Source organism: Kryptolebias marmoratus, linkage group LG2, assembly GCF_001649575.2.
Source record: "Kryptolebias marmoratus isolate JLee-2015 linkage group LG2, ASM164957v2, whole genome shotgun sequence".
Lineage (NCBI taxonomy): Eukaryota > Metazoa > Chordata > Actinopteri > Cyprinodontiformes > Rivulidae > Kryptolebias > Kryptolebias marmoratus.
The window spans coordinates 18,968,135-18,993,754 of record NC_051431.1 but is presented as its reverse complement, the minus strand read 5'-3'; the positions used below and the strand labels follow the sequence as shown (position 1 = coordinate 18,993,754).

General features: G+C 39.7%; 2 protein-coding genes across 3 annotated transcripts in view; one reads left to right on the top strand and one right to left on the bottom strand.

The window, feature by feature from the left end:
- Window positions 1-25,620, bottom strand: part of veph1 (ventricular zone expressed PH domain-containing 1) — an 82,862-nt gene that overhangs the window by 45,048 nt on the left and 12,194 nt on the right. For both annotated transcript variants that reach the window (XR_005232622.1, XM_017420042.3), the window contains exons 2-4: window positions 23,922-24,532; window positions 23,524-23,742; window positions 19,404-19,578 (exon numbers count right to left, since the gene is read on the bottom strand). Coding sequence is in view for 1 of the 2 variants with exons in the window: in XM_017420042.3 (XP_017275531.1) it covers window positions 19,404-19,578; window positions 23,524-23,742; window positions 23,922-24,059 (532 nt within the window). In the remaining variant the exon portion in view is untranslated. The remainder of the gene's footprint in view (window positions 1-19,403; window positions 19,579-23,523; window positions 23,743-23,921; window positions 24,533-25,620) is intronic.
- On the top strand, window positions 736-15,174 carry ptx3a (pentraxin 3, long a). The gene is made up of 4 exons (XM_017420043.3): window positions 736-1,080; window positions 5,182-5,341; window positions 11,198-11,631; window positions 13,487-15,174. Exons 1-4 carry the CDS (start codon window positions 942-944, stop codon window positions 14,122-14,124), a joined length of 1,371 nt encoding a protein of 456 aa, XP_017275532.1. The 5' UTR covers window positions 736-941; the 3' UTR covers window positions 14,125-15,174.

Genomic DNA, 25,620 nt, shown 5'->3' with positions numbered 1-25,620 from the left:
CATTTTACACCTGACTGCATTTTACTTGTTCAGTTTCCTCATTTCAAAGCACACTGCTGAGATGTCATATGCTGTCATGGTCGAGTACAAAAATTGGACAAAAAATGAGAGGAAAAAGCAGCCAAAGTCTAAAAACACTTTGAAAGACATTTGAAGAATTTTTCATCAAGACCTTTTAAAAAATTACAAAATAATCCAGCTCGTTGGAAGGAAAGCATAAAGGTATTATGAGGGGTATAAGGGATGGTTTAAACTTTTGCAGTGTTATTTTTCAGAGTATTTCCAGTTTCTGATTATGATTTTGCAGTTGCCTCCATGAAATAATTAATTGATATGTCTGGTTAGTTTTTTAAGGATCTTCACAGGGAGATATCACCGTCTGTGGTGATTATAATCAACAGAAATGTTGGACATAAAGCGATGCACAATTTATAGGAAACTGTATCTTTAGGGAAAAGGCATGAATAGTTTAGGAATAATGTCATCATGTAAGAGTTTGAGAATTATTATGTTAACATAAGTGGAAAGTATTGTAGAGAAGCTCAGGCAGCCCCTCTCTGTGTGTGCACTCTACATCACTGGGCTTCCTGTCAAAGCATTACTCAGCGGATTACTCAGCGTTCAGCAAAAAACTAAATTAGAGACAGAGGGAAGGAGAAGGAGGTGGAGAGTCATTAGGCAGGAGGAGGGACAAACACAGGATGAGAGAATCTGGGGTTGAAAAAGAGAGCGGTGGACCTGTAGCTCAGGAGAAAGTGAGACAGACAGAGAGCAGCAACCAGAACACGCACAGAGAGAAAAGCTTGCTCTAACTTTCACTCACAAAACAAACACACACACACAAAGTCAGACAGAGAGGCAGGGAGCAAACCTGAAGCCAAGCAGACAAACGTGTCACACATCACACATATCTCTCCCACAGACTGTCAATCTGCAGCAGGATGTTTCTCTGGAGGCTCCCCGAGGCTGCGTGTCTGCTGTCGGTGTGTGTGTGCGCGGCACTCGCCTACAAGGATGACATCGAGATCAGCTACGGTGACCCCTACGAGAACGAAATCTCACTGGACAAGACAACAGAATGTGAGTGCGAAAACTTTAGACGTCATCTTATTTTATCGGGTCACGTTTGAAATGCAATGCAGTTACAGATTAAAGTGAGTTTATTCGTTTATTTATAGGGATTGGGGGGGAGGAGCTCAGTTGTGAGGTGAGATCAGGACATTGATTCGTGCCATTCTGTGAAAATGTCCTGCAAGACAGCAGCAATAGGCATCAGTTACCTAAAAAGAAAACAACACTTAAAACTGAGAGTTTTCTTCTTTGGTTTACCACAGTTAAACAGCACCATCATAATATATGTCAGAAAAATCAAAAAATAAAAGGAAAACATAGGAGTCTTTTTTTTAAAGTTCACATCCAAACATTTGATAACATTCAGGTTGCACAAACCTTTAGGTGGCTTTAAACAAATATGTGTAAGATTCTAATGATGCATCTGTACGCGATAAGATTTCTGATGTTATAATGTGATCCGACATTTGAAGCATAGTGTTTACTCTGGTTTGTTCTGGTTAGTTTAAAGTATGAGAAATAAAGAAAGAAGAGCCAGGGCAAGTCCAGAAGTCAGAATGAAATTATGTTCAATGAGCTGCATCAATTATTATGGCGTGCCTAAAAAGCAAGGCTCTTTTTGTCCACACTTAAGAATTTCTTTTCTCTGTTTCAAATAGCATTAAACTTTTCTGTGTGCATACATGTGCAGCTTTGCATGAATGCCTGAGAGTAAGGACAGAGTGACTGTGTGTGGTTTCGTGTGTCATCTGGACCCTTCACAGCTTGCATTGTTTGCATTTGTTTGTTTTTTTCTTAACCCTGCAGGGGGTATAACTGCAGCCCCAGCGGTTAACAGACAGAAATCTGGGCACCCCGCCTGTAACATGATTAAATGTGATAGAGGGCAAAAGCTCTGACTCACTGAGCAGTAAAATACACACACAAATTAGAGCAGGGGAAAGGGAGAGGGTGGGGGAAAAGGGTAAAGAAACACAGAATTTATAATGAAGTCGTGGGAGGAGGAAAAGGAGGTCAAACACGTGAGTGGAGCCCAGTTTGTTTGCAGGTGTGTCAGAAAGACGAGAGGTCAAAGGCTGCCGGGAGATACAGGTCACTTCTTCTGACCTGCTGAAATCTGCAAATCTTTGAGAGGAATCTGAATTAATAGGCAACACGAGAGAGAGAGGTCACGACACGGCTTAGTTTCAGACGAATGAAAGGCTGAAAAATGACATTTAGCAGAGCAGAACGCCAATGTGGTGACCTACGTTTTCTTAACATTGTCCTCCTGCAGAGTTAAGTAATCTCAAAGGTGCCTCATCAATTTGAGAAGAAGCAAAATGCTTATTTTTCATTTGCTGAAGACCAGCAGACATGATTTCAACAGATAAATCATCAGTTCGATCACAGATGGTGGTAGTGGTGATGGTGAAGGGTTAAAAGGCAGGACTAGGAGGCAGTGGGCAGACAGGTAAATGCAGGAGTTTGATTTTAACTATGGAACATCGAAACTAAAACTGACTGAGCAAACTAAGAATAAAATATGGGGCCAAGACAAGCTCAGGAACAAAGTAAGAGCACAAAGACCTGACAAGAAGCAAGAGATTTTAAAGGGTGCCAATGCAGCAACTGGCCAAAATCATCCTTCATCAACTTTCTCCTGTAAAGCCCAAATAAAATTTGGGACTTACTTTAGTAATAATTGAAGCTGATAAATTGCCGTCGCTGAGCTTTTTAACTACCCCAGCGACCTTAGCCCCGGTTATGGGCAGACCCACCCCAGAGTCCCAGACTCAAGCTTTCCCCATGGAAGACGTGTTGGTGGGATTAAGAAGGTCCTTGAAGTATTCCTTCCACTGCAGTAATGTTGATGTGAACATAGTAAAGCGCTGCTTTCCCTGTCTAAGCCGCCTGATGGTTTGCCAGAATCTTCTCGAAGCCAATCAATTGTCTCTATCCAAGGCCTCATCAGACTCCTCCCACACCTGAGTCTTTGCCACAGCCACATCTGCAGCCCGCTTGGCCCTCTGGTACCCTTCAGCTACCTCTGGAGTCCTACCATCTAACAAGGCCAGATAGGACAAGTTCTTCAGCTTGACGGCCGCCCTCACCCTACGTGTTTGGGTAGAGGGACAACAAGTTTCTTGCTGTCTTTTGTCCAGGCTAGTTTTAAACCACTCCATGTCTGGCCTGTCACCTAGGACCAATCTGCCTTGGGAGACCCTAATGGGGGCAATTGCCCCCAACACCATAGATCCCATGATCATTCAGCCACACAAACTCCTCCACCACAATAAGAAGTAAAATCTATGTTCCAGAAATTTGCATATTGTATATGTCAGTTTTCTTAGAGTAAAAAATTTCCTACCTGTCATTTTTAACTGTATTTCCTCTTTTTTCATTAACATTTGTTATACAATAAATTATCGTCTGTTCTTCTGGATTGTTGAACCAAAGGGGGTACATTGAATGAACCCTCCCCTGGAACAGATCTGCAGGCATAAACAGAGGCTCAAACGTTAACCAGAACAGCATGTGGGACATACAGATATTCCCACTCCTTGTTGTTTTAACCCTCAGCTTTGTTTTATCCCCCCTGTACCCCACCACCACGTTTCGCACTACTCCCAGCAGGTCCTGGCCATCTTTCTTTCCTCTGTCTCGCTCCTCATTCCCAACACAAAACCAGATATTCTCAGAGGAAGAGCAGCTGTCAGAGCTTGTGTGTTTTTTAAGGAAATTGTCCTGTTTCCTTCTCATGTTCTTTCCAAACAACTTGACATCCTCATTTGTTCCCACCTGGGCTTTTCATTTTACCCACTCTCCAACTACCTACTTCCACCCTCTCTGCCATGGGATTTACAGCACTCTACTTGTGTTTTTAATTTGGCAAATGTTAAAAAAAGGACTACTTTGCATGTACTGTACATTTATGGTTGCATCTGGTAAAAGGCCACTTAACCCATTGGAAACTGTTTTTTTTACATTTATTAAAGGTAAATAGAAAAGGTAAATCTGAAAAGCTTATGAACGATAGTTTACCTGTTGTGGACAGCTCTTTGAATGACCTCAGTTTGGAGAAATAGTATAATTACGACAGGAATGACAAGCTAATGGCTGAACGGGTGAGGCATATTATCTGTGAAAGGGAAAAATTGCCGGCAGAGTATTTTGAAGGTGTGTAAAAACAATTGTTGGGACTTCCTTCCATGACCTTAGCAATTTGTACAAAGTCAGGTTTTTGAAAAACGTTAGATCAATCTTGGTTGATTTGAATCATCAAGGGAGGAAAGAGTTCATTAGGCTTCCATCAGAGTGAAGATTCACTCCGCCACATTACAAAACAAACCAATTTAAATGTGTTCTGTTTGTGTGTTGTTTATTTGTTCTCTGTCCTACTGTCAGCTAGGAACCTAATTGCTCCTTGTGGATATTCAAGTTACCTTTGAACCTTGAACCCTTGACGGCCAAAGTGGATTGGTGCCATTTTAAAGAAACTCCAATCTCAGAAATTTCATAGCCATTCAAGTAAACACTGTTTCATTAACCTTTACACCTCTGTTAATTCTGCATTATACATTTTTTTTGGTTTGTTTGTTTTAATATAGTAGAACTCTACGGTTCATTGCAACAGAAATAGCAGCAACAGCAGCTAGATATAGTACTTCAGGTGTAGGCTGAAGTATTTTTTGAAAGAAAATCATAATATTTGTGCCCCAATAACCAAGTAATACAAAACTGACTGCAATCTAAAGGCTTGTGAAATAGTGTTCAATAAACAGGGTTTTTTTGTTTTGTTTTGTTGTTTTTTTTAGATTTGTGTTGTTTTCAAGATGACAGAAATCTGCTTTGGTATTTCCCACTTGGACTAGCTGTTAGCTCGTTAATCAGTCAGGGTTAAACTGTGTTTCTCTAAACTGAGCCGTTCCAAAGAAGAACCATTCTTTAGAAGATCTAAATGGTCTCTTTAGGAGTAAATTATTGACCTCTGTGAGACAAAAGTCTGTATATCTCTCTGTAAGGGTAAAGTTTGGTGTTGTTGGTTTTGCGGTCTACCCCAATTAGCTCTCCAGTGGAGAATGTTAACTTATGTTCCTCTCGGCAACTTCTTATCGCCCTTTCCTGCAGCCCCACCGATCTCAGCACCCTGCCGTTCTCAAGACCTGACAAAATGGGACAAAATCTTCTCCATGCTGGAGAACAGTCAGATGAGGGAGAACATGCTGCTTCAGTACACCAGTGATATTGTCAAAGTGGAGCTGGGGTCACTGCGCGATGAAATGCTCAGGTTGGTTTAACAAAAAGTAATAGAAAGAAATCAAGTCATGTTTTCATCAACTGGATACAAAGAAATAGTCTGAAAAAACAAGACAGTATTTACATCTGAGTAGCAGAACTTTTTTCTTTGACTATATTGTTTGAACGGCAATTTATTGCATTGATCAATTACTAAAAGAAAGTTTTAAAGTACTTTTACTTCTGTTCAAAAGCTTCTTAAATGCATTCAGGTCAGTTTAAACAGTAGTAAAAGTGGTTTTAGGACTTCCGGTTATGGCGGCCACGTAAGAAGACGTGCAGAACTTCGCTCCGCTGCTTGCTGCTCTTAATAGGGGAAAATAGCAGCTGTCCACGAAAAATTTATGTAAGGAAAAGGATATAATGCCTAACTCGACTAAACAGCTCAAAGGGAAAAGAGAGGCAACCAAGCAAACGAAGCTTTTCGGCCACAACCTCCGTGGTGAAGCTCGCAAAACCAACAAAAACATGGACGAGCAAGAAGAAAGGAGTGACTCAGAAAATAGTAAGTCTGACCAAATTTTGGGCACGCTCGATTCATTGAAAAGCGAGTTCTCCTCAAAACTCGATGGTCTGCTGGTGACACTGCAAGATATGAAACAGGAGATGAAAGACTATAATGAACGTATGTCGCGAGCAGAGGACCGTATTTCCTCCGCGGAAGACGGAGTGGCTAACCTACATGCTAGCGTGAGCGCCCTACAGGCTAAAAATAAGTCGATGGAAGATAAACTCATTGACTTGGAAACAAGGTCTCGCTTGAATAACTTAAGGCTAGTAAACTTGCCAGAAGGGGCAGAGGGTTCAGATTTATGTGCTTTTTTGGAAAAGTGGATACCCGAAGCACTGGGGAGTGAGAAGCTGCAGACCTCTCTGAGCTTGGAAAGAGCGCACAGATTAGGCCCGAGAAAGGACGGCGCCTCCCGACCCAGAGCCTTGATAATGAAGTTTCTTAACTTCCGAGAGAAACAAGCCGTCATCCGTGTAGCACGGGAAAAAAAGGATATCTTCTATAAAGATCAACGGATCCGCTTCTACCCCGACCTGGCCACCGAGCTCCACCAACGGAGGAAAAAGTTTGACTCGATCCGGGAGGTGCTGCGCAATCTGAACATCCGCAATGGAATAACTCACCCGGCAACGCTCCTAGTGACTTACGAAAACGAGACACTGGCATTCAAAACACCAGCAGAAGCAAGTGAGTTTATCAAAAAACTCCAGAGGGCTCCAGACGCACAAAGCACTAAGTAATGCCTCAGACGGTATGCGAACTTAATTAGGTCTGTTACATGTTTATGTCTCTAATATGCTGCATATTTGGGTTCCTAACTTAGGTATCAATAAGCATTTAAATGTGAAGAGTAACTTAAAATGCTATTCAATATTAGTGTGCAGGAATCTTTATTGTGTCTAGCAGCAGCGGAAGCACTTTTTTGCAGAATAAGCTAAACGTGGTTCAGCTGATCCTCAGTACTTGTGGATTGGCTAGTGGCAATAACGGGAGTCACAATGGATGTGGGCGGGGCCCCACCTGTTTGGGGAAGGGATTTGGAGGTGGGGAGGGGGTTATGTTTTCTATGTTCTCTATGTTGGATGTATGTTCTATCATCCGGTTTTGTTGTGTCTCACATTTTTACAATGCTAAACATCCCACTACTTTTGCTGATGTATGTCTCAAATTGTAAAATGTAACTTTATTTCATGGAACTGCAGAGGGCTCCAACGCCTTCAAAAAGTCAAACAGGTCATGAATAGACTGAAAGAAATGGAGTCTAAAATTGTATTCCTCCAGGAAACGCATCTTCTCGATGAAGATAATTTGAAAGTAAGGAGGAGATGGAGGGGCAATATATATACAGCACCGTTCACGTCTCATTCTAGAGGAGTTATGACACTAATACATGAATCGGTACCATTGCAAATTGAAAACGTTATTAAAGACAAAAGAGGAAGATACCTAATACTTCAAGGCTCCCTAATGTCGGAAACTTTAATTTTAACTAATATATATGGCCCTAATGTGGATGATAGTAAATTTTACGATGATTTACTCCTCACTTTGTCTACGTTTAAAGGATCCCACATAATGGGGGGGGACTTTAATTGTACACTACTCCCGAGCATGGACAGATCAACTGGAATTGATCAATCGCATAACAACTGTAGAACTGCAATTTATAGAATGATGAAGGAGCTGAAGTTGATGGACATATGGAGGGAGAAAAATCCAGCTAGCAAAACATACTCCTGTTATTCAAGTTCTTTCAAAACCTACTCCAGAATAGATTTCTTCTTAATTTCTACAGAGTTGCAGTTTAGAATCCAAAATTGCTTCTATGATAACATTGTAATTTCTGACCACGCCCCATGTTGCTTGATTTACAGAGATGACCAATTAAAAAGAGACCCACCGAGATGGCAGTTCCAACATAAATGGTTACAAGATGAAAACTTTGTGAAATACTTAGGGAAACAAATAGACAAATTTTTTCAACTTAATACTACAGAAACGACAGCATGCACAAAATGGGAAGCTTTTAAGGCCTATATCAGAGGTCACATTATTAGTTACACAGCGTCTAAAACGAAACAAACTGAAAAAACTCGGACACAATTGGAAGATAAAATAAGGTTAATCCAAGCTAAAGTAAATAGAGGAGATAAACAATTAGAAAATGAACTAGTGGCTTTGAGAGCAGAATATGACAAATACTCAGCCTCAAGGGCGGCATCAAGTTTGTTGCGACTCAGGCAAACATTTTATGAACAGGGCAATAAAGCAGGCAAGTTACTGGCATGGCAAATAAAACAATTAGAAACTAAACAACCAATTACATCTATTATAGCAAATGGACAAATTTTACAGGATCCTCAAGAAATTAATGTAGCCTTTAAGAACTACTACGAAGAATTGTATAAGGCACAAACAAGCATTAAATCGGAAGACATAAATCAATTCCTAACAAATTTAAATATACCAAAATTTTCAGAGGAAGACAAGGAAAACTTGGATCTAGAAATAACGAAAGAAGAGCTAGGGCAAGCCATTAACGATATGAAATCAGGGAAAAGAGCAGGACCAGATGGTCTCCCAATAGATTTATATAAAACGTTTAAAGATAGACTTTTGACCCCACTATTAGATATGTTTCAAGAAGTTTTCCATTCAAACTATTTCCCCCCCTCAATGAACGCTGCCATGGTTATCCTTTTGCCAAAGCCGGGCAGATCTCCAAACAAATGTGAGAATTTTAGGCCCATTAGTTTACTAAACTCAGATCTAAAAATAATTTCCAAGCTGCTAGCACGACGTTTACAAAAGGTGCTCCCAAAATCAATTGATCGAGATCAAAATGGATTCATTTCGGGGAGGCAGGGATTTCATAATGTGAGGCGAGTACTAAACATAATTCATTATAATAGAGGTACCTCAGATTCAGCTCTTCTATCACTAGATGCCGAAAAGGCTTTTGATAGGGTTCACTGGGAATATCTTTTTCAAGTTATGGAAAAATTTGACTGTCGTAATAATTTTGTAAAATGGGTGAAAATATTATACAACAATCCCTCAGCTGAGATAATAACTAACAAGAATATATCTAGATCGATAAAAATCAATAGGGGCTGCAGACAGGGTTGCCCATTGTCGCCTTTATTATTCACTCTGGCAATAGAGCCATTTGCTATTGCCATTCGCTCACACCCACATCTAAGTGGAATCACTGTCGGACCTACAGAACATAGGATTTCCTTGTTCGCGGACGATGTGATCCTTTTCATATCAAAACTAAATCAGTCAATACAAATTATTTTGGAAATAATTAAATCATTTAGTGAGATATCTGGATACAAGATAAACAAAACCAAATCTTCAATTCTTTTATTAAATGCAAATGAAAAAATTAACCCAATATCAAGTATAGTACAGTTTAAGATGGTAAAAGAGTTTAAATATTTGGGGATACACATCTCGTCAGATCTGGAATGGGTAGCTGCGACCAACTACAATCTCATATTAAATGAAGTAGACAATTCATTTGAAAGATGGATGTCTTTACCAATGTCTATGATTGGGAGAATAAATACAATAAAAATGAATATATTGCCCAAGTTACTTTACGTATTTCAGAATGTTGCTCTCCCGCCTCCTCCTGAATTCTTCTCCCAAATAAAGAAGAAGATGTTACGTTTTTTGTGGAACAACAGGAAATCCAGACTCCGTTTGTCTTTACTATATCTTCCTTATGACCGTGGAGGCTTGAACTGCCCGAATTTTCATTTGTATTACTATGCTGTGCAGTTGAGATCTATGATGTTTTATTACAGTGATCAATCGCCGCACTGGGTTGACATGGAGACTCAGGATTTAAAAGTGACTCTCCCTTCATACTTCTATTCAGATTCAATATCAAAGCTTTTGAAACATTCTAAAAATCCATTCCTTAAAAACATGATAGGCGTGTGGAGAGATGTAAAAAAAATTTTTAATGAGCCACACTGTTTGTCTCTGTTCAGCCCAGTGTGGGGTAACCAATTTTTTGTACCCGGCAGAGCTGACTTAACCTTTAAAGCATGGAAAAACAAAGGACTCCAGATGATTCGGGATCTTTATGTATCAGATTCAGACATACTAATGAGTTTTCAAGATCTGCAACAAAAATTCCACCTAGATAAGAAACATTTCTTTAAATACCTTCAACTCAGAAATTTCATAAGAACGAGTCAGAATAATGTGGTGGCTAAACCTGCCAAATCAGCTTTAGAAAAAATGTTAACAGGGGATAGTTTAAAGGCAGGCATTATATCAGAGTTTTATCATTCACTGATGTTGCATGTATCTGAGGGATCTCATGACAGACTTAAAGCTTGGAAGGACGATTTACAGCTGGAGTTATCTGAGGAAGAGTGGCAAACAGCATGCAAACGGGCCCATACCAGCTCTATCAACACTGCGCTTAAAATGATCCAATTTAAATGGTTAATGCGGGTTTATATAACACCAGTGGACCTCAACAGATATAATGGGGAAATATCTGATGTATGTCCAAAGTGTACAGGGGATAGAGGAACTTGGATTCATTGTGTGTGGTACTGTAGGAGTATTATAATGTTTTGGAAAGAGGTAAAAGATGCAATTGAGAAAATAATTTCCAAACAAATAATTATGGATCCGAAGCTGTTTGTGTTTGGACTATGCCCAGTAAGACATAACTATACTAAAAACGAACAAACTTTTATAAACTTAGGTCTGCTTAATGCAAAAAGATGTATATCACTTTCCTGGGGGAAGACCCATAGACCAACTATAAACCTGTGGTTACAGCAGATGACATCTACCCTCCCTCTGGAAAAGATTACATATGTATTAAAGGGTAAACAGAATATGTTTGAATTCATATGGAATCCCTTTATTAGGTATGTCCAACATCTGAACTTCGAGGAGGACGGCGCAAATGACTGAAGACTAGGTTCACTGCAGTTCCCAAAGACAATTCTATTAAAGGACATACACTGCTGAAGTAAATATCTCAGTACACGGATGAGGTGTAGATTATGCGAAGGGTTACATTGGAACTAAGAATGTGAGAGACATGTTGTTGTTTTTGTTTTGTGTTGTGTATTTCATTGTGACTTGAACCAAACTACTATTAATACTGGCATTTTTTTTTTTTTTTTGTTAAACGTTCAAGCGGTTTGTCTTAACTGTTAAAATTCTAATAAAGACATTTTGGAAAAAAAAAAAAGTGGTTTTAGGCAGGACTCTGTTGCTAAACGCAGCTATTAAAGCAGAGGATTAAAGGTCTCCCTTCGTAAAGTTATAAATCTTTTTGGACTGGTCTTTTGTCAGGTTTGTAGCCCAGTATGATGGGTCCTGTGGGGTTGCAGTGGAGACAGCAGGAAGACAGATGGGCTTGCAGATAGAGGCTCATCTCAGAGAAACTCTGGAGCAGCTCAAACCTGGTGATCTGACCTCTGCTGCTGGTAAATCTGCTGGGAATGCCAACCACCTGGAGGACACGCTGCAGCAGCTTCTCACCGCGGCACAAAGACAAGCATCCCGGCTCTCCAAGATGGAGAGCAGCTGCCTCAGCAGCTCCGGAGCTGGGATGGGGATGAACACCAAGCTTGGATTTCAGCTCAAAACAGATGAAGTGGCAGGCCACAGTGAACAAGAGGTGACGTCAGGAGAGGATGTTTCCCATGGGCTGCTGGCTGCACTGCAGGGGGTGAAGGATGAACTAGAAGAACTGAAGTACTCAAGGCAAAATTCCCTACCTTCAGGTAAAACATCCATCTTACTATCAGCAACCTGACTGTTTTCCTGTTCTGTTTCATTTACTTTGTATTCATTCTTCATCCAATTTGTTCTCTGTCTTCAGTTTTTTCCCAAAACTGACAAATTCAGGTCAAGTTACAAGAAAGATGCCACACAAGGTCTCTTGGGTCTTGCTTCTAAAAACATACACACGTCGTACATCTTGAAATGTCTGAAACAGTTTATATTCTTCTCCTGTCTCCTCAAAAAGAGACTTATTCTTTCCCTCTCACCAGCATCGTTTGTACCATTTAAAACAGTCAAGTTGAGAGAGAAGGGCTGGCTGACAAGCATGAGGTGAAATGTAAAAACACATTTTGACACGTTGCTCCTTAAGATGTAAATAAGTACAATTATCGAAGTCATGAACTGACTGAACACACCTTTTTCAAAGTTCAGAAATGTTGGTTAGACTTATACACACAGCAGAAGGGGTGCACTCAGTCAGTCGCCACAAAAACCACACCAATACGCCTCGAGAAAGTAGAACCAGATGGAAATCACCACGAATCCACACACACACACTCAAAAGCATGTTGAGAAGTTTGAGTGGCAGAAATTTGAGACAAATGAAAGGTCAATATTTGGGATATCCAGGTTTAGTAGGCTCCAGTGACAAAGAGAGTTTGGGGGAAGTAGGGGGTGGCGAAAGAAAAAGACAGGGAAAGCAAAAAATTAGAAATGATGGAGGGACTGCATAAAAAAGCATGAGGAAAGCAAAACAAGGCAACCGGACTAGGAGAATGACTTGCTGTGGTGAACCCTGAAAGGGAACAGCCGAAAGAAAAAGAAGATCTGTAAAACTGACCGAGTTATAGACAAAAACTTTAATGAGTAAAAAAGGACCTGGTTTAAGAAAACTGTGTGTCTGAGAGTGTAAAAGGGGGAGAGGGGAAAGAAAACCTCCTAATAGAATCACTGGACCACAGGCTGAGCTTTAATTGCCTCTCATTCAAAATAAACCTGAGATTGGGGGAGAGTCATCCATTTACTGTTTAAGCTTGTTGTAGTAGCAGCTCAGCCTGAGAGCTCCAGTAACTGCTGCTCTCAGACCACCATCAAGATTTCTGATAAGCAGAAAAAAAAAAAAAAGGAGAGCTCAAGAGACGGTTCAGGAAACGTGAGTGCTTGCCTTGATCTGCACAAATGGGAGCCTCCTTACCCAGCATAAAGAACACGTTTAAAAATCTGAACAGTGGTAGCTTTTTCCATTTTTAACCTCCTTCTCAGTCAAATTTGAAATGGGTCTAAAAGTTTCTACTTGAGTAAAACTGAGTGGCATGATGTGGGTTAAAACATAGCCTTTTTAAAACCAAATCTATCTCTTGCAAATTGTCATAAATTAACAAGATTGGAGAGATCCTAGGCTCTTCAGGCTGAGAAACATCGTATGTGTTCATAGTAGGGAAACAGTGACACCCATTCTTGTTTATTACAGATATAAAACTGGCCACATTTTTCTCTGTTAACTGGTCGAGTTCTTCTCACACTTTATACTTGACCAAAACACTTGCAGATCAAATTTATTTTATTTGTTAAATTGGTGTTATATTGGTTATTTCTTTCTTCAATAAAAGCTAAAACACACAACATAAAAATGACTTTAGATCAAATGTTTGACGGTCACATTTGAATAGATACAATATTTTACTCTCCAGACTAAACATTTGTTAACAAGGTGTGTATTGTTACATTTCCTGTGGTTATTCGATATACATTCTTTTTATTGATCAGAAAGACAATAAAAAGATCATTTATGTGTACAAAAAGATTGCTTTTACTTAGTGGCTATAAATACACTCCTATTTTCTTGTTGCTCAGGTTGTGAGATGGCGCTGCTCTTCCCTATGCGCTCCCGTCGCATCTACACTGCTGTCCTTCCAGATGTCCCTCTGTCCCTGTCCTCCTTCACTGTCTGCATGTGGGCCAAGCCGACCATAGTCTCCAACAAAACTGTGCTCTTCTCTTACGGAAACCGCCAGAACCCGTATGAGATCCAGCTGCTGCTCGCCCATACCTCCGCCCTTTTCACCGTCGGAGGGGAAGCTCACCTGGTGGAGGCAGCGGGCGTGGTGAACCAGGGACAGTGGATCCACCTGTGCGGAGCTTGGTCCTCTGAGCAGGGCCTGGCGACCTTGTGGGTAGACGGCGTGAAGGTGGCGTACTCAGCCGGGGTGGCCGAGGGACACGTCTTACCCGCCGGAGGCACGCTCCAGCTGGGGCAGGAGAGAAACGGCTGCTGCGGGAGCGGCGTTACAGGCTTCGAGGCGACGTTTGATCCCAAGGTGGCGTTTGCCGGGAAGATGACGGCGGTGAACATGTGGGACAGGGTGCTGTCGGAGGAGGAAATTTCCCGGATGGCTCTGCAGCAAGGCCAGGGCTGTCAGCATAGGGGGAACGCGGTGGAGTGGGGCGTAACGGAGATGGTGCCACATGGAGGGGCTCAGTTCATCTACTGATTCATCCTGTTCGTGATCATTTTCAACACCATAGAAATTCAGTAAGATTTCAAGCTGAAACAGTCACTTAAAACTAATTTTATCAACTTTGTCACTATAGTTACACATTTTAACTGTTTTATTATGAAGACTGGAATCATCTTTATTCATATTATTATGAAAGCTAAATGGGGAAAACGCCAATGCTGTGAAAGACTGCAGTTTTCTTTTGTTTTTTAACATATCATTTTGAACTCTTTCCATTACACACATGCTGCATTTTTCCAGGAAACATGCTGCAAGCAACATTTACCAAAGACTTAATTAGAGTGCAAGGCAAGAGTCTTTTATTAAGCAGCTTCTGAGCCACTAAACAGAATAATGACCAGACAGCCAAGAAGAGGGGAAAGAGAAGGGCACAGACAATGATCAGAGATTATTCTCTAAATGTCATTTTTCCTTTCTTTTTCCAAGGTTTGTACAGAAATGAGAGGTACAATCAAAACTTATTTCTACATGTTTTTAAATGGCAAAATGAAAGACTTTACTTTCCTGTCTGTGTAGTCTTGTAGAGCTATTTGCCGTTATTACATTGTTACAACTGCAGGCAAAAACAACTCGGTCATGAATTTTATTTTAAATGCTGTCGTACACATGTAATACACACATGATAAACATATGCTGTACTTGTTTTATTTTAAGCAACAACTTTAGAATATGTATGTTTTTGATTTTCTAAATATGTGAAAGATTTCAAAACACTTATATCACAAAACCTAAACTTATTAAAGCGTTTATAGTAATATGTTACGTCAAATTCAATTTTTGTCCCATTTCTTTGCAGGATTGTGTGTAAAACTGTTTGTTTTAGATTTGTTTTAAGATTGTGAGGAAAATGTTTACATTCTTATCTTTTATTTCTAATCTTGTATGGCTAAGTTGATTGTAATTTACTGTAAATTGTTATTGTTTGTGTGAAAAGAATGTATTTTGTACATAAATATTTTTGCATAGTATGTGTGGATGAATGGAAAGCAAAGTATGAATAAACATGTCAAGTTTAAGTATCTATTTTGCTGGATAAATGTCTTTTCTCTCGATTAACAAGAGCACATTCACCTATAAAGTCTCCTTAAGGTTGCATGTTATAAAATATCTTTATTTTTTTCTTAAAGGCGTAAATCTGTGTGTTTGACATGACTACAAACTCAAGCATGAAGAAAGAAGTAAAAAAAGGAATTACAGGATTATTAAATGTAATTTGTGTCTGTCCAAACAATAGTAAAAGAAAGGAAAAGAAGGGAGAGGCAGAGTCAAGCATTTTGGACTGTCCTCTAAAACCTGCAATAAAAACAGCCCCAATGTTGAGATCAAGAAGAGTGATGTACTATATTACTGTCCAATTCTGACCAACACAAGTGGCAAGCAACTCAATAAAACCTCAGGAAATTGTGTCAGTTTGAGAAAAGGGGGTGCTTCCTGTATAAACTCCAGTCAAAAAGACTGAATCAGGACCCCCTACACAGTGGAAGAAGAACCCCAGAACAATGTCAAATAATAATATAAAGAATAATCTTTGCTGGTTCTTGGTGAGGTCTTCAGCTGAAAACGGATGGATGGACATGCTCAGTGGTTCACAGTTTCCTCACAGGAGTGAGAGAGGCTTCCAAAGAAGCTTGAAGTTTGAACATGTTAAAAATATTGACTCTCAAAATAGTGACTGAGTTGTTGCAGGCATCTCAAACCCATCTCAGTTTAATTTTCTTACATTTTAGAGCTGTATTTTGACACCTGGGCAGGAGCTCTCCTGTGATGTAAAGCCCCATGTGTCCAAACGAGTGGGAGAAAATGCTGCTTGGTATCAAGGATGTCGAATAAATACACAAACAACTTGCCATACGAGATGGTGGGCAATAAAACAATGTGCGCAGCCGTGCAGACAAAAATAGGCTGTAATTTTCAAAAAGCGGCCGCTCAAAATGTGGCTGCACGGCTCACTGGTCACAAACAAAAACACTTCTCACACTCCCTGCCATTTGATCCAACCCTCTGAGCCCCATTTTCAGAAACCAGAATACAGAAACTACATATGGTTTGCAGCAGCGTGGCCACAAAAGACAAATAATTTTCACCGATGACACATTCCAGACATCAGTTTTACCTTAAGATCGTGTTTTACTCTGAGATGGAAGGAACTCTTAGTACTAAATCCCTGTGGGGTCAAAGTAAGCTCACATGTTGTAAATGTGTACGTCTGAGTGAGGCTTTTGATGATGACTGAATCCTGCTGTAGCCATAAAGCCTTCACTCTGAATCCTGCTGGCTGCTGGCCTTCTGTAGCTAAGTCACACACGTGTTTGCTCGCAAATCTCAGTATACATGGATCAGTGTAAACACTTATTACAAACAGTGTCATTCCAACGTAATGCTTTCCGAAGAACGCATGAAAGAGAAAAAGGAGTCTACGTGGCCATGCAGTCATGCTCTGGCGTCAGTAACGAACACACATGTGTGCAGTCCATACATCCTGCGCGCTCACGTACCCAACCCATCATCGGCTTCATCCGTGTGTTTACGTTAGGATTTCAGAACCGAGCCATGCAGCCGGCTTGTTGAAAAAGAGGTTGAAACGGTCAGAGAGCAGTAGATGAGCCTCAGCGGGGAAACGCAGTCAGGGATGAGAATTTAAACCAGCCGAGTTCGGATTTAAAACCGCTCAGGGAAATGTAAAACTGCACTCCCTGTAATCACGCTCTCCACCAAGTCGTGTTGAATTTCATCTTTTTTTTTAATTTAATACATTTTAACTAGACACCTGGAGGCTGACAAATCTTTGCCACTGTATAAAATAAGTGTAGGTACACAAAAACATTCAAACACAACCGCTGTATTAGTGTCCCAAAGCACTCTGGAAGATAAACAAATATGTTTAAGCTCTTAAAAAGTGGGCATTTTTTGCACAAATTCACAGTAAAGTTTTCTGAGAACATCTGAGCATTGAAAGACAAACGTGTAAAATCTTAGAAAGGAACTAACAAGAACTCTAACATTTGTTTTTGTTCATCTTAAAGTAAGCACAACAGTGGTGTGATTAGTGCTTCAGCCTTTTTGTTTTCTTCTCACAGACCAAAGTGTATGTAAAGTTCTTCAGAGACTTTAAAATGGTCATAGGTGCTTTTTAAATAAATGTTCATAAACAAATGTTGGTGCTGTAATGATACAATGAACATACAAAAGTCGTACTATAAGAGCCATAATTTAGATTTAAATGCAATTTACAAATGATAAATAAAGAGTAACCTTCAGCTGTGATAGGATGTGTTACATGACTTTAAGAATGCACAGCTTAGCGTAGTAAAATGCATCAATAAACTGAGTTAAAAATACTTTTATATTGCTGTTCTGTGTTTCTTTTCCTGTATGGATGTCAGCTGAAACTTTCCTTCTTAACCTTTATTTCCAGTCTGCTTCCCTCACCAAAAAAAAACTGTATTAGTGTGAAGAAGTGTCGAGCAGTGTTACATCATGCGATGGCTTTGGGGGTCTCATAAATCTTTTAGAAAGAAACTATATATGTCCCTCGTGTGACCAACATTCAGGAACCTGATATACGCGCGTGTGTGTGTGTGTGTGTGTGTGGAGGGATGAAGTTTAAAATTTAATAAAACACATTAAATGATATAGCTATGTTGGATTTCCTCCTCTCTTATTCAATCTTATTCCCTTCTGTAATTCATCAAAGCACTGCAGAATACTGTAGAACAGCAGTGAGAGGTCAATGGTTTTGTTTTTGATCAGTCAACTAACACAGGAAAACAACCGGACAGCTAACTGTGGTAGCATATTAGCCAGATGTAAACTGTTTGATTTCAATTTAAAAAGTCAAGTAAGACAAAAGTATTTAAGTTAAAACAGTAGGCAAGTTTCTGAGCTCATGATTAACCAGATTATGTCCTTACTGTGCTCTGTAAAGAGCACTTTTTAATTAACCGAATTCAAATGAGGTCATGTGTAGAGTAAAAAAACATCAAATTTCTACATGTGTAATATGCAAATCTTATTTGTGTAGTGTGTATATCTACACACTTTACCCATGTTGTTATATCCAAATAGTTTTCACATTTCTAGTGACACAAGCTGCTGTGTTACATTAATTCTCCTCGGCTCCACATTTGCCAAATCTGCTCACGATAATCAACTCTTGGCTTTTTATTTTCTTTTGTTATGAAACTGTTTTCAAAGATTGGGTTTCTTTCACAAGATCACGCAGCACCACTTCCAGAAGAACAAATGAACAAAATACCTGTATGTAAAAAGAGTATATGTTTTTACTGAGTGAAGCAGACTAAAGAATTAGCTGCATGTGCTATCAAAGGAAGGGCTACTGAATGGATAATGTTTTTTCTACAAATTTATTTTCTATCTGTTGTTCAAATAAAAGGAGAGCTTCCATTTAAGTACCAGCTGCCCCTTAAGCAGATGGCAATAAAAGTCCAGCTGACTTTAAGAGCAAGGAGACTTCAGGAGACAACAGGAGGGCTTTGGGGATTTTAACCTTTACTTGTCACGTCACGTGTTGGATTAGGAAATGTTGGCAACTCTGACCAAAATAAACAACACAGAGTTGCTAATCGAACTAACCTAACCAACTGCGAATAATAAATGTTAAAGACAGTTTCAAATGTCAGCACAGTAATCAGTTTGTCTTTGTGTTACTAAAGTAGAAAATTCCACATAAACACAAACGTTGTGTGACGCAGCCTTCACTCTTAGCATAATCATTCATTAAAATCCATCCAGTGGTTTATGAGATATTTCCCTAACAGGAAAGGTTGTCACAGACTTGGGCAAAAAGGCTGCCGCTCTATCGCCATTGGTGATGTGTGATAAAGAGCGTGCCATCCCAGAGGACATAAACAAGAACTTTACCCACAGTGATTAGTAGCAGCTGCAGTTTACCATCATTATTATCCTCAGTGGTTTGATTACACAAGTTCTGATTACAGCAGAATTTCCTTTTTCCACACTAGTAAACATTCGATCTGATTGCTTCAGGTCTGCTGAAATCCCTTATGGAACGAGCCCACAAGAACCACTCGTACTAGCCGCAGCCACATGTCAACTGTCCACAACTAAATAAGCACAATTATGCCCACAATGGCTTATATTGGAAAACATACTGCTTTTCTGCAACACTCGTTCTTTCTTCTTTTTATACTCCAACAGTGCACAACAGAAAATAAAGTGAGGGAAAAGTCTTCTTTTTTTTGTGTGTGTGGTCATGTGTCTGAGGCTCCTACCTCCCAACACACTGAGTGTTATGGCCTCTGTGTGTTCAGCCAGCAGATCCGCCTTGGCTATAGTGGCCAGGGAGAGATAACTGGACATGTTCCTGCTCAGCTCCCTGTTCCCCCTCTGCAGGAAGCGCACCGCCACCGGGACAGCCAGCACCATGACCGACGGACAGCTGTAGTTCTGTAGGAGAGAGAGAAGAGGCTCAGTTTTGGGGTCACGTGTTCAGGAGAAAGGCAACGAGAAGGGCCCAATACACAAACACAGCAAACAGGAAGTTGTGCTCATAATCACACCATTGATCGTGCTGTTATTTACTACTGACCATACAATCAGAACTGTCTGAAGCACTAACTCCTTCAGATTTTTTGCTTGTTCCTTTTTTTTCGTTTTTTAAGCCTCGAACGATACGTTTCCAGGTACCTGCAAACCTGTTAGATGCGTGCAAAGCAGGAGGACTACATTAGCACATTTAAATGTTTGGGAAGTCCTTTTGAACCTTTGAGTATCAGTGTTTTAGCTGCAGTAACAAGAGCAGGAATTAGTTTGACAGAGATTAAGTTTGACAAAGATTAAGTTACTACTTTTCATTCACACTTGCTGATATTAAGGTTTTGTTTAAAACTGATTCCTCATACATTTTTAGGTTGCTTCCCAAAACCAATGAAAAGAGTGTCAGAAGCTCTATCAGAAGCTTTTATTGCGAGCATATACCATGGAAGACAGATAAAGGCTGCTTTATATCAAAAAGTCTCTCGACTGATGGATGAATGAGTTTTAAAATGCTCTAGCACCCTCCAGAGGATGGTCAGACACAAAACACGTGGTCACGCTTCATTTGCTGTCATTTTTTTAACTTCGCACCCAAAACTACCACATCTGCTTGTGGTTCAGAACACACACAGTGTATTTAAATCCAATATTTATTAAAGTTGGAGTGATTTTACTTTGTCTGTGCAGTGCTTCTAATCAGCCACATGATGGCAGTGCAGGGACAACAAAAATGTTTCTTTCCCAACAGACAGTTAAATCTCATCTAACAATGTAGCGCACATCGTGTTGCTTTTAATAGGGAAGGCTGCACAATTAATCTGAATATACAGGAATGATCTTTAAGTAAACACAGACGAAAGTCCAAATGTAAATCTACACCTTTAGACCTAAAACAGACCTCAGTTTACTCTGCCAGGCAAAACTAGCAGCATCAAACGAAGGAATCATGCTAAAATAAATGATTTTTAAAGTGTCTAAAAGTTGCCTCTTTTAATCTTGAGCTGACAGAAGAAATACTGACATGTCCACCCCTGCAGTAGACAGTGGTTTTAAGTCAGCAGAGACCTTGAGTTGATGTTTAACTTATCCTCATGTCTCTCTTTTTGCTTCTCAAGAAGATCAAATTCAAATTCTGCACATTTTATCTGTATGGTAAAGATTCCACTGTAAGGCAGATATTCCTGTTCATATTTTGCATGTCACAATGTTATTTAAATCTCTTCTTTCAGGAATGATAAGACAAGTGCTTGTGTGAATTCAAACTGACAAAAAGGCAAAGACTGATTCAAACAGATCAGAGACAAAGGAGACAGACTTCCGCCTTTCAGAGCAGACTAAAGTGTTCTTCTCGTAGCTCCTGGAGTCACCGCGCCACTCAGGAGCTCTGCTTGGAGCTGTCAGACGTTTCAGCCTCACCTCCGCATGTGGTACCGTGCGAATGTGGCTTTTCTGAAGAATAAGCCTCATTAGAGAGGTATTAACACATTCCTATTCCAGAAGAAACGTTGAGAGAGGATGAAAAAGGTCAAAGACGAAGCCTCTTTGCGTTTAAGCTCTCGAGTTTTAGCCGTATGATGAGCAAATTAGGCAAGCTTTAAATTTACATGTTCGAGTCTCTTCAAAAGCTATTAGTACAACTGCTTTAAAGCTTAAAACTACCTATGAATATCTAATATATTTAATCGCTTCGTATAGAGAGCTCTTCATATCACTTTGTGCAAATACTTTGTTTTAATCTATCACTTTTTTCTTTAATTCCAGCTCAGCCTGATGGGTTTTTACTAAAAGCCCTAAAGGAATATGTTTTGCAAGCTGTGTGCACAACCATGTAATGGCCTACAGGGCTGTGGCCCTGCACTACAAAATCATATCCCTTACAGACTAATAATATGACCTGTACTTTCCAACCCTTAAATTTGATGAAAAAAAAAGTGTTTTGACAGACAAGACATAAAAGGTCATGTTACAGATGTCACTGCATCAAAGGACACTCATGGCTCCTCCTCAATCAGTCATATTATAACTATTTTCCAACTCATCATCCTTGCTAAAAGGTTTTAAAAAACTAAAATAGAGCAAAAGACAAATAATAAAAGTGTTTGTTTCAATAAGAAACACAAACTTAAATGCAGTAATACATCTTTGTTCTGTGATGCTCTGTTTGAACTCAGTGCATCAGGATGAGAAAAGCTTTAAAATGATATATTGGTGTTGGCTGAAAATCAACACTGACAGCCGGATAAGAGCCCCGATTATAGCTGCTGTCAGGATCGTCTCGGGAAAAGCACCATCCGAGCTGAGTTCAGTCTGCAGAGTTTGTTATTACAGAAAAATAAATTTGGTGTGTTGACATAAAAACAATCTCCTTTTAGGATCCAGTTAATGTCTGAATCTGAAAGCAGTGTATTTAAACACTGTAAATCCAGTTCTGTACTTAACTAAATCATTTCTCTGCAAGAAAGATAACTACTGCACTGACTGCAGTCCTAATTTCAGATTTCTGTGAAGCTCTGACCTGAGGATTTCAAGTTTAGCCGATTCTGATTTCTCTCTAGGAACTACAACTAACAACATACACATGTTGTTGTCATTTTAATCAATTTACAGATGTCATTCATTCCAAGTCTTCCTCACTCAGTAAAAACTGCCACTACAAAGATTGGCTAGAAAATTAGTCATTTAGCAACATTCACTGACCAGGAAAAAAACAGAAAAAAAAAGATGATTTGGGGGGGATTATGTCAGATGGACCAGTCATCAGTCAAGTCAAGCTTAAAGTCCTGACTCCACTGCTCTGGATGTTTGTTAAACAGACTTTCTTTTCTGCATCCACACAATTCTGACAAAATGTTGACATACTCAGGCTGCACCACTAGATGGCGAGAATGTTCACATTAACCACAAATCAAACACAAAGAAAGAGCGTTCATTGCTTGGTTAAAGATTCTCCAAAATCAATTCGGGTTTGTTTTTTTTTCAGTTTTATTTTTTATACAATTTATATTTTATTTAACTACTAACTATTTCAGCACACAATCAAAGTTTATTGGTGGTAAGATCAGGATAAACAAAGACAGACGCAGAATTTAAAAAATGGCAAAACAAAAAGTGTTGTTTTGGTTTCTAGGGCACAAATTATTGGTGCTTATGAGCAAAACAGTGAGCTACATCATTGTTTCTAAAAAACTGCATAATTCCTATGGAGCGTCATTTTGTTCAAAATTAAATGAATAAATAAATAAAAAGTGTCATTTAAAAATACTGAAATAGATAAAAAATAAATCTTGGGGAAAAAAACTAAACATTTAAATGTTTTACATCACAGGAACATTTACTTGTTTAATGATATATTTATTAATAATTTTTAAGTAACACGATTTATTTTTAAATGAAATAGCTCTTCATAAATTGCAGCTGACATGAAGGAACCTAAAATTGAATTTCTGGGTCAAAGTGGTCCATTGAAAAGCTCCACTTTGGAAAGTTGTTAAAAATCTAATTTTTTTTTCCACCTAAAACTCTGTGCAAGGATGGGAGGTGTGAACGCAGCAGTAAATCCAGGCTTTAAGAATATGAGGAGTAGCGTAGGCCTAAAATCATCCAGTTCCTGTCACTAGCAGGTTTATTGGCGCAGCTCTAAAACTAGTTTAGACAATCAACAAGACTCCTGAGGTAGTTTTTAAAGTCTCTTACACAGCACACTAGTTTCAAAACATTAAAATAATACAAGCAATCTTAGTTTTCTGACTGTTGATACAGTATGTGCAAAGGTACTTTAGGTCCTTCCTGTGAAAACAAATCTATCCCAACAAAATGAGTGCCTACATCTATGTGTGTGTGTGTGTGTGTGTGTACCTGTAGGATACAGCTGGTGATGTCAGAGGCTATCTTAGCATGTGGTGTGTCCTCTGTGTTTTCCCCTTGAGGGGTCAGGTTGTGCTCCAGACAGGACTCCCACAGGCCTACCAGTGCCGTGCTGTGTCTCTCGATGGAGCCGGTCTCTCTGATGGCTGTGGTGATGCGCGTGATGCAGATCTCTACCACAGCCTGATCATTGTCGTTGGTCAAATAGTCCTGTCCGCCAGCAGACAGCAGCAGGATGCAAAATTAAAAATACAATGTTGAATTAAGGACAAAGCGCGTTAAATATGCATAAAAAAATAAATAATTCATAAAAATGACACTGGCCGTGCAGTTATTTGCATAATTATCAGCTGTTTTTGTGGGTTGCCGGGCTAAGAAGCCATACTCACAGGTGAGCAGGAGATGTCCTTGATCTGGTCCAGAGCTTGAGACAGACAGTCTTCGATCTCTGTGTCCTCTAGAGAGAACAGATCTCCTGCTCTGGACAGATCCCTCTGGCCCAGCACCTGACTAAACAGCTGGTGCATTCCGACCCGGGTGCAGGAGTCCTTTCAGACCAGCTGATGCTGAGCGGTTTACGGCCCTGTTTCGGAGGAGCAAAACATCGTGACCCAGGAAAATGTTGAACTAAAGAAAGTAACTCTCCTCTTCTGAGTTTGTAGAAAAGTTCTTTGCATTTTTCATTAAAAACAAATAATGTCCAATTTTTTGTTATGTCAGCTTAAAACAGTTGAATATTTCAGGCATTGTTTAGTTTTTCAGGCATTTGAGACACATAGTAACGACATCACAGCTGGCAAAAAAAATATGTCCACAGGAGGCAGGCATCGCATTACGAAGTGACTGTAAAGTTTGTTTTTTTCTGTTAAAATCTCATTCAGTGAGTCCAGGGTCAGGTCGGCTGGATGTGACTGGACCAGTCTTTTCTGTCTCTGTCCGAGGCCTGTTACCATGGAGACGGTGCATAATCTGGAGAAAGGAGTCTTGAAAATGCAAAGTCCTGAAAGAGAGAGGGGGGAGAAAAAGAAACAGTCAACTTTCTGCACACAGAACTCAGACTGAGACAGTATCTGAATGTTTGTGTGGATGTCTTGTTTTCAAATAACACACAGGATAACACACTACAAGATGTTCGCGTCTGCAGAGCTCAATTATGGCATTGCGAGCTGCAACACAAACAGCTGTATGTTCTGCTCGTCGCTGCTGCTGATACAGGTGTGTCTGCAGCTGGAGAGCAAGACCTTGAGGTACGACACACAACATGAATCACTGCCTGATGACAGCCATGCAAGCACAATCACATGAAGCAGGCCCCAGTGTATGAGAGAGATACTGAGTTTTGAGTCAACTGATATTTAGATAGGTGGTGATTTTCAAATTTTAGTGTAGGTAAAATATAGACATTTAAAAAAAATATATATTTTTTTTTAATTCCCCACTGGCACCAGGTAGTAGTAGGTAGCAGAGGTAGCAGTAATGTGCCAAGTTGTTTCCTAATAACCATTTTACATTTCCATAAAAATGCCCCCAAAACTTGAAGTGAGCCTGCGTCTATTTCTGCCATCGTAGTTTTATTTTGAAAGGACTACAAAGTTGAAACTACAGTTGAGAGCGAGCTGCACCAGTACGTGCACATTCCTCCACATTGATCCACTGGACCAGGTCAAACGATGGGTTAAATACATCGGCCAGCAGAATCAGCAGCAGGCTACAAGACGAAGCAGTTTGGTCTTTGAAGAAAAAAAACTCTGGGAAAGAAAACAGTTGTAAGTCACCCTGCTGTTGTCTCGACTCAGCTGCTGGAGTAATACCTCGTGTAAAACATTGTTATTTTGTAGTTTATCCAGTATAAACCCACCCAATAATCACGGTTAGAGCTGTTATTTGTTTCACACACATTATCACAACAAGCAGTAGTGCTGGGCGATATGGAAAAAATCCTATATCACGATATGGATAATTTTATATCACGATAACGATATATATCACGATATACCCCAATTACGTACGTTGTCAGTTATTCTCTGAAAAATATGAAAAAATAATCTAATTTCTTACCTTTTTCAAGCTTTATTTCAAAGTGACATT

Excerpts from the sequence above, each read along its gene's own strand:
- ptx3a (XM_017420043.3), top strand. The coding sequence starts at position 942 with ATGTTTCTCTGGAGGCTCCCCGAGGCTGCGTGTCTGCTGTCGGTGTGT. Across the intron at positions 5,342-11,197 it reads CTGCGCGATGAAATGCTCAG|GTTTGTAGCCCAGTATGATG; the intron begins GTTGGTTTAACA and ends GTCTTTTGTCAG. Across the intron at positions 11,632-13,486 it reads GCAAAATTCCCTACCTTCAG|GTTGTGAGATGGCGCTGCTC; the intron begins GTAAAACATCCA and ends CTTGTTGCTCAG.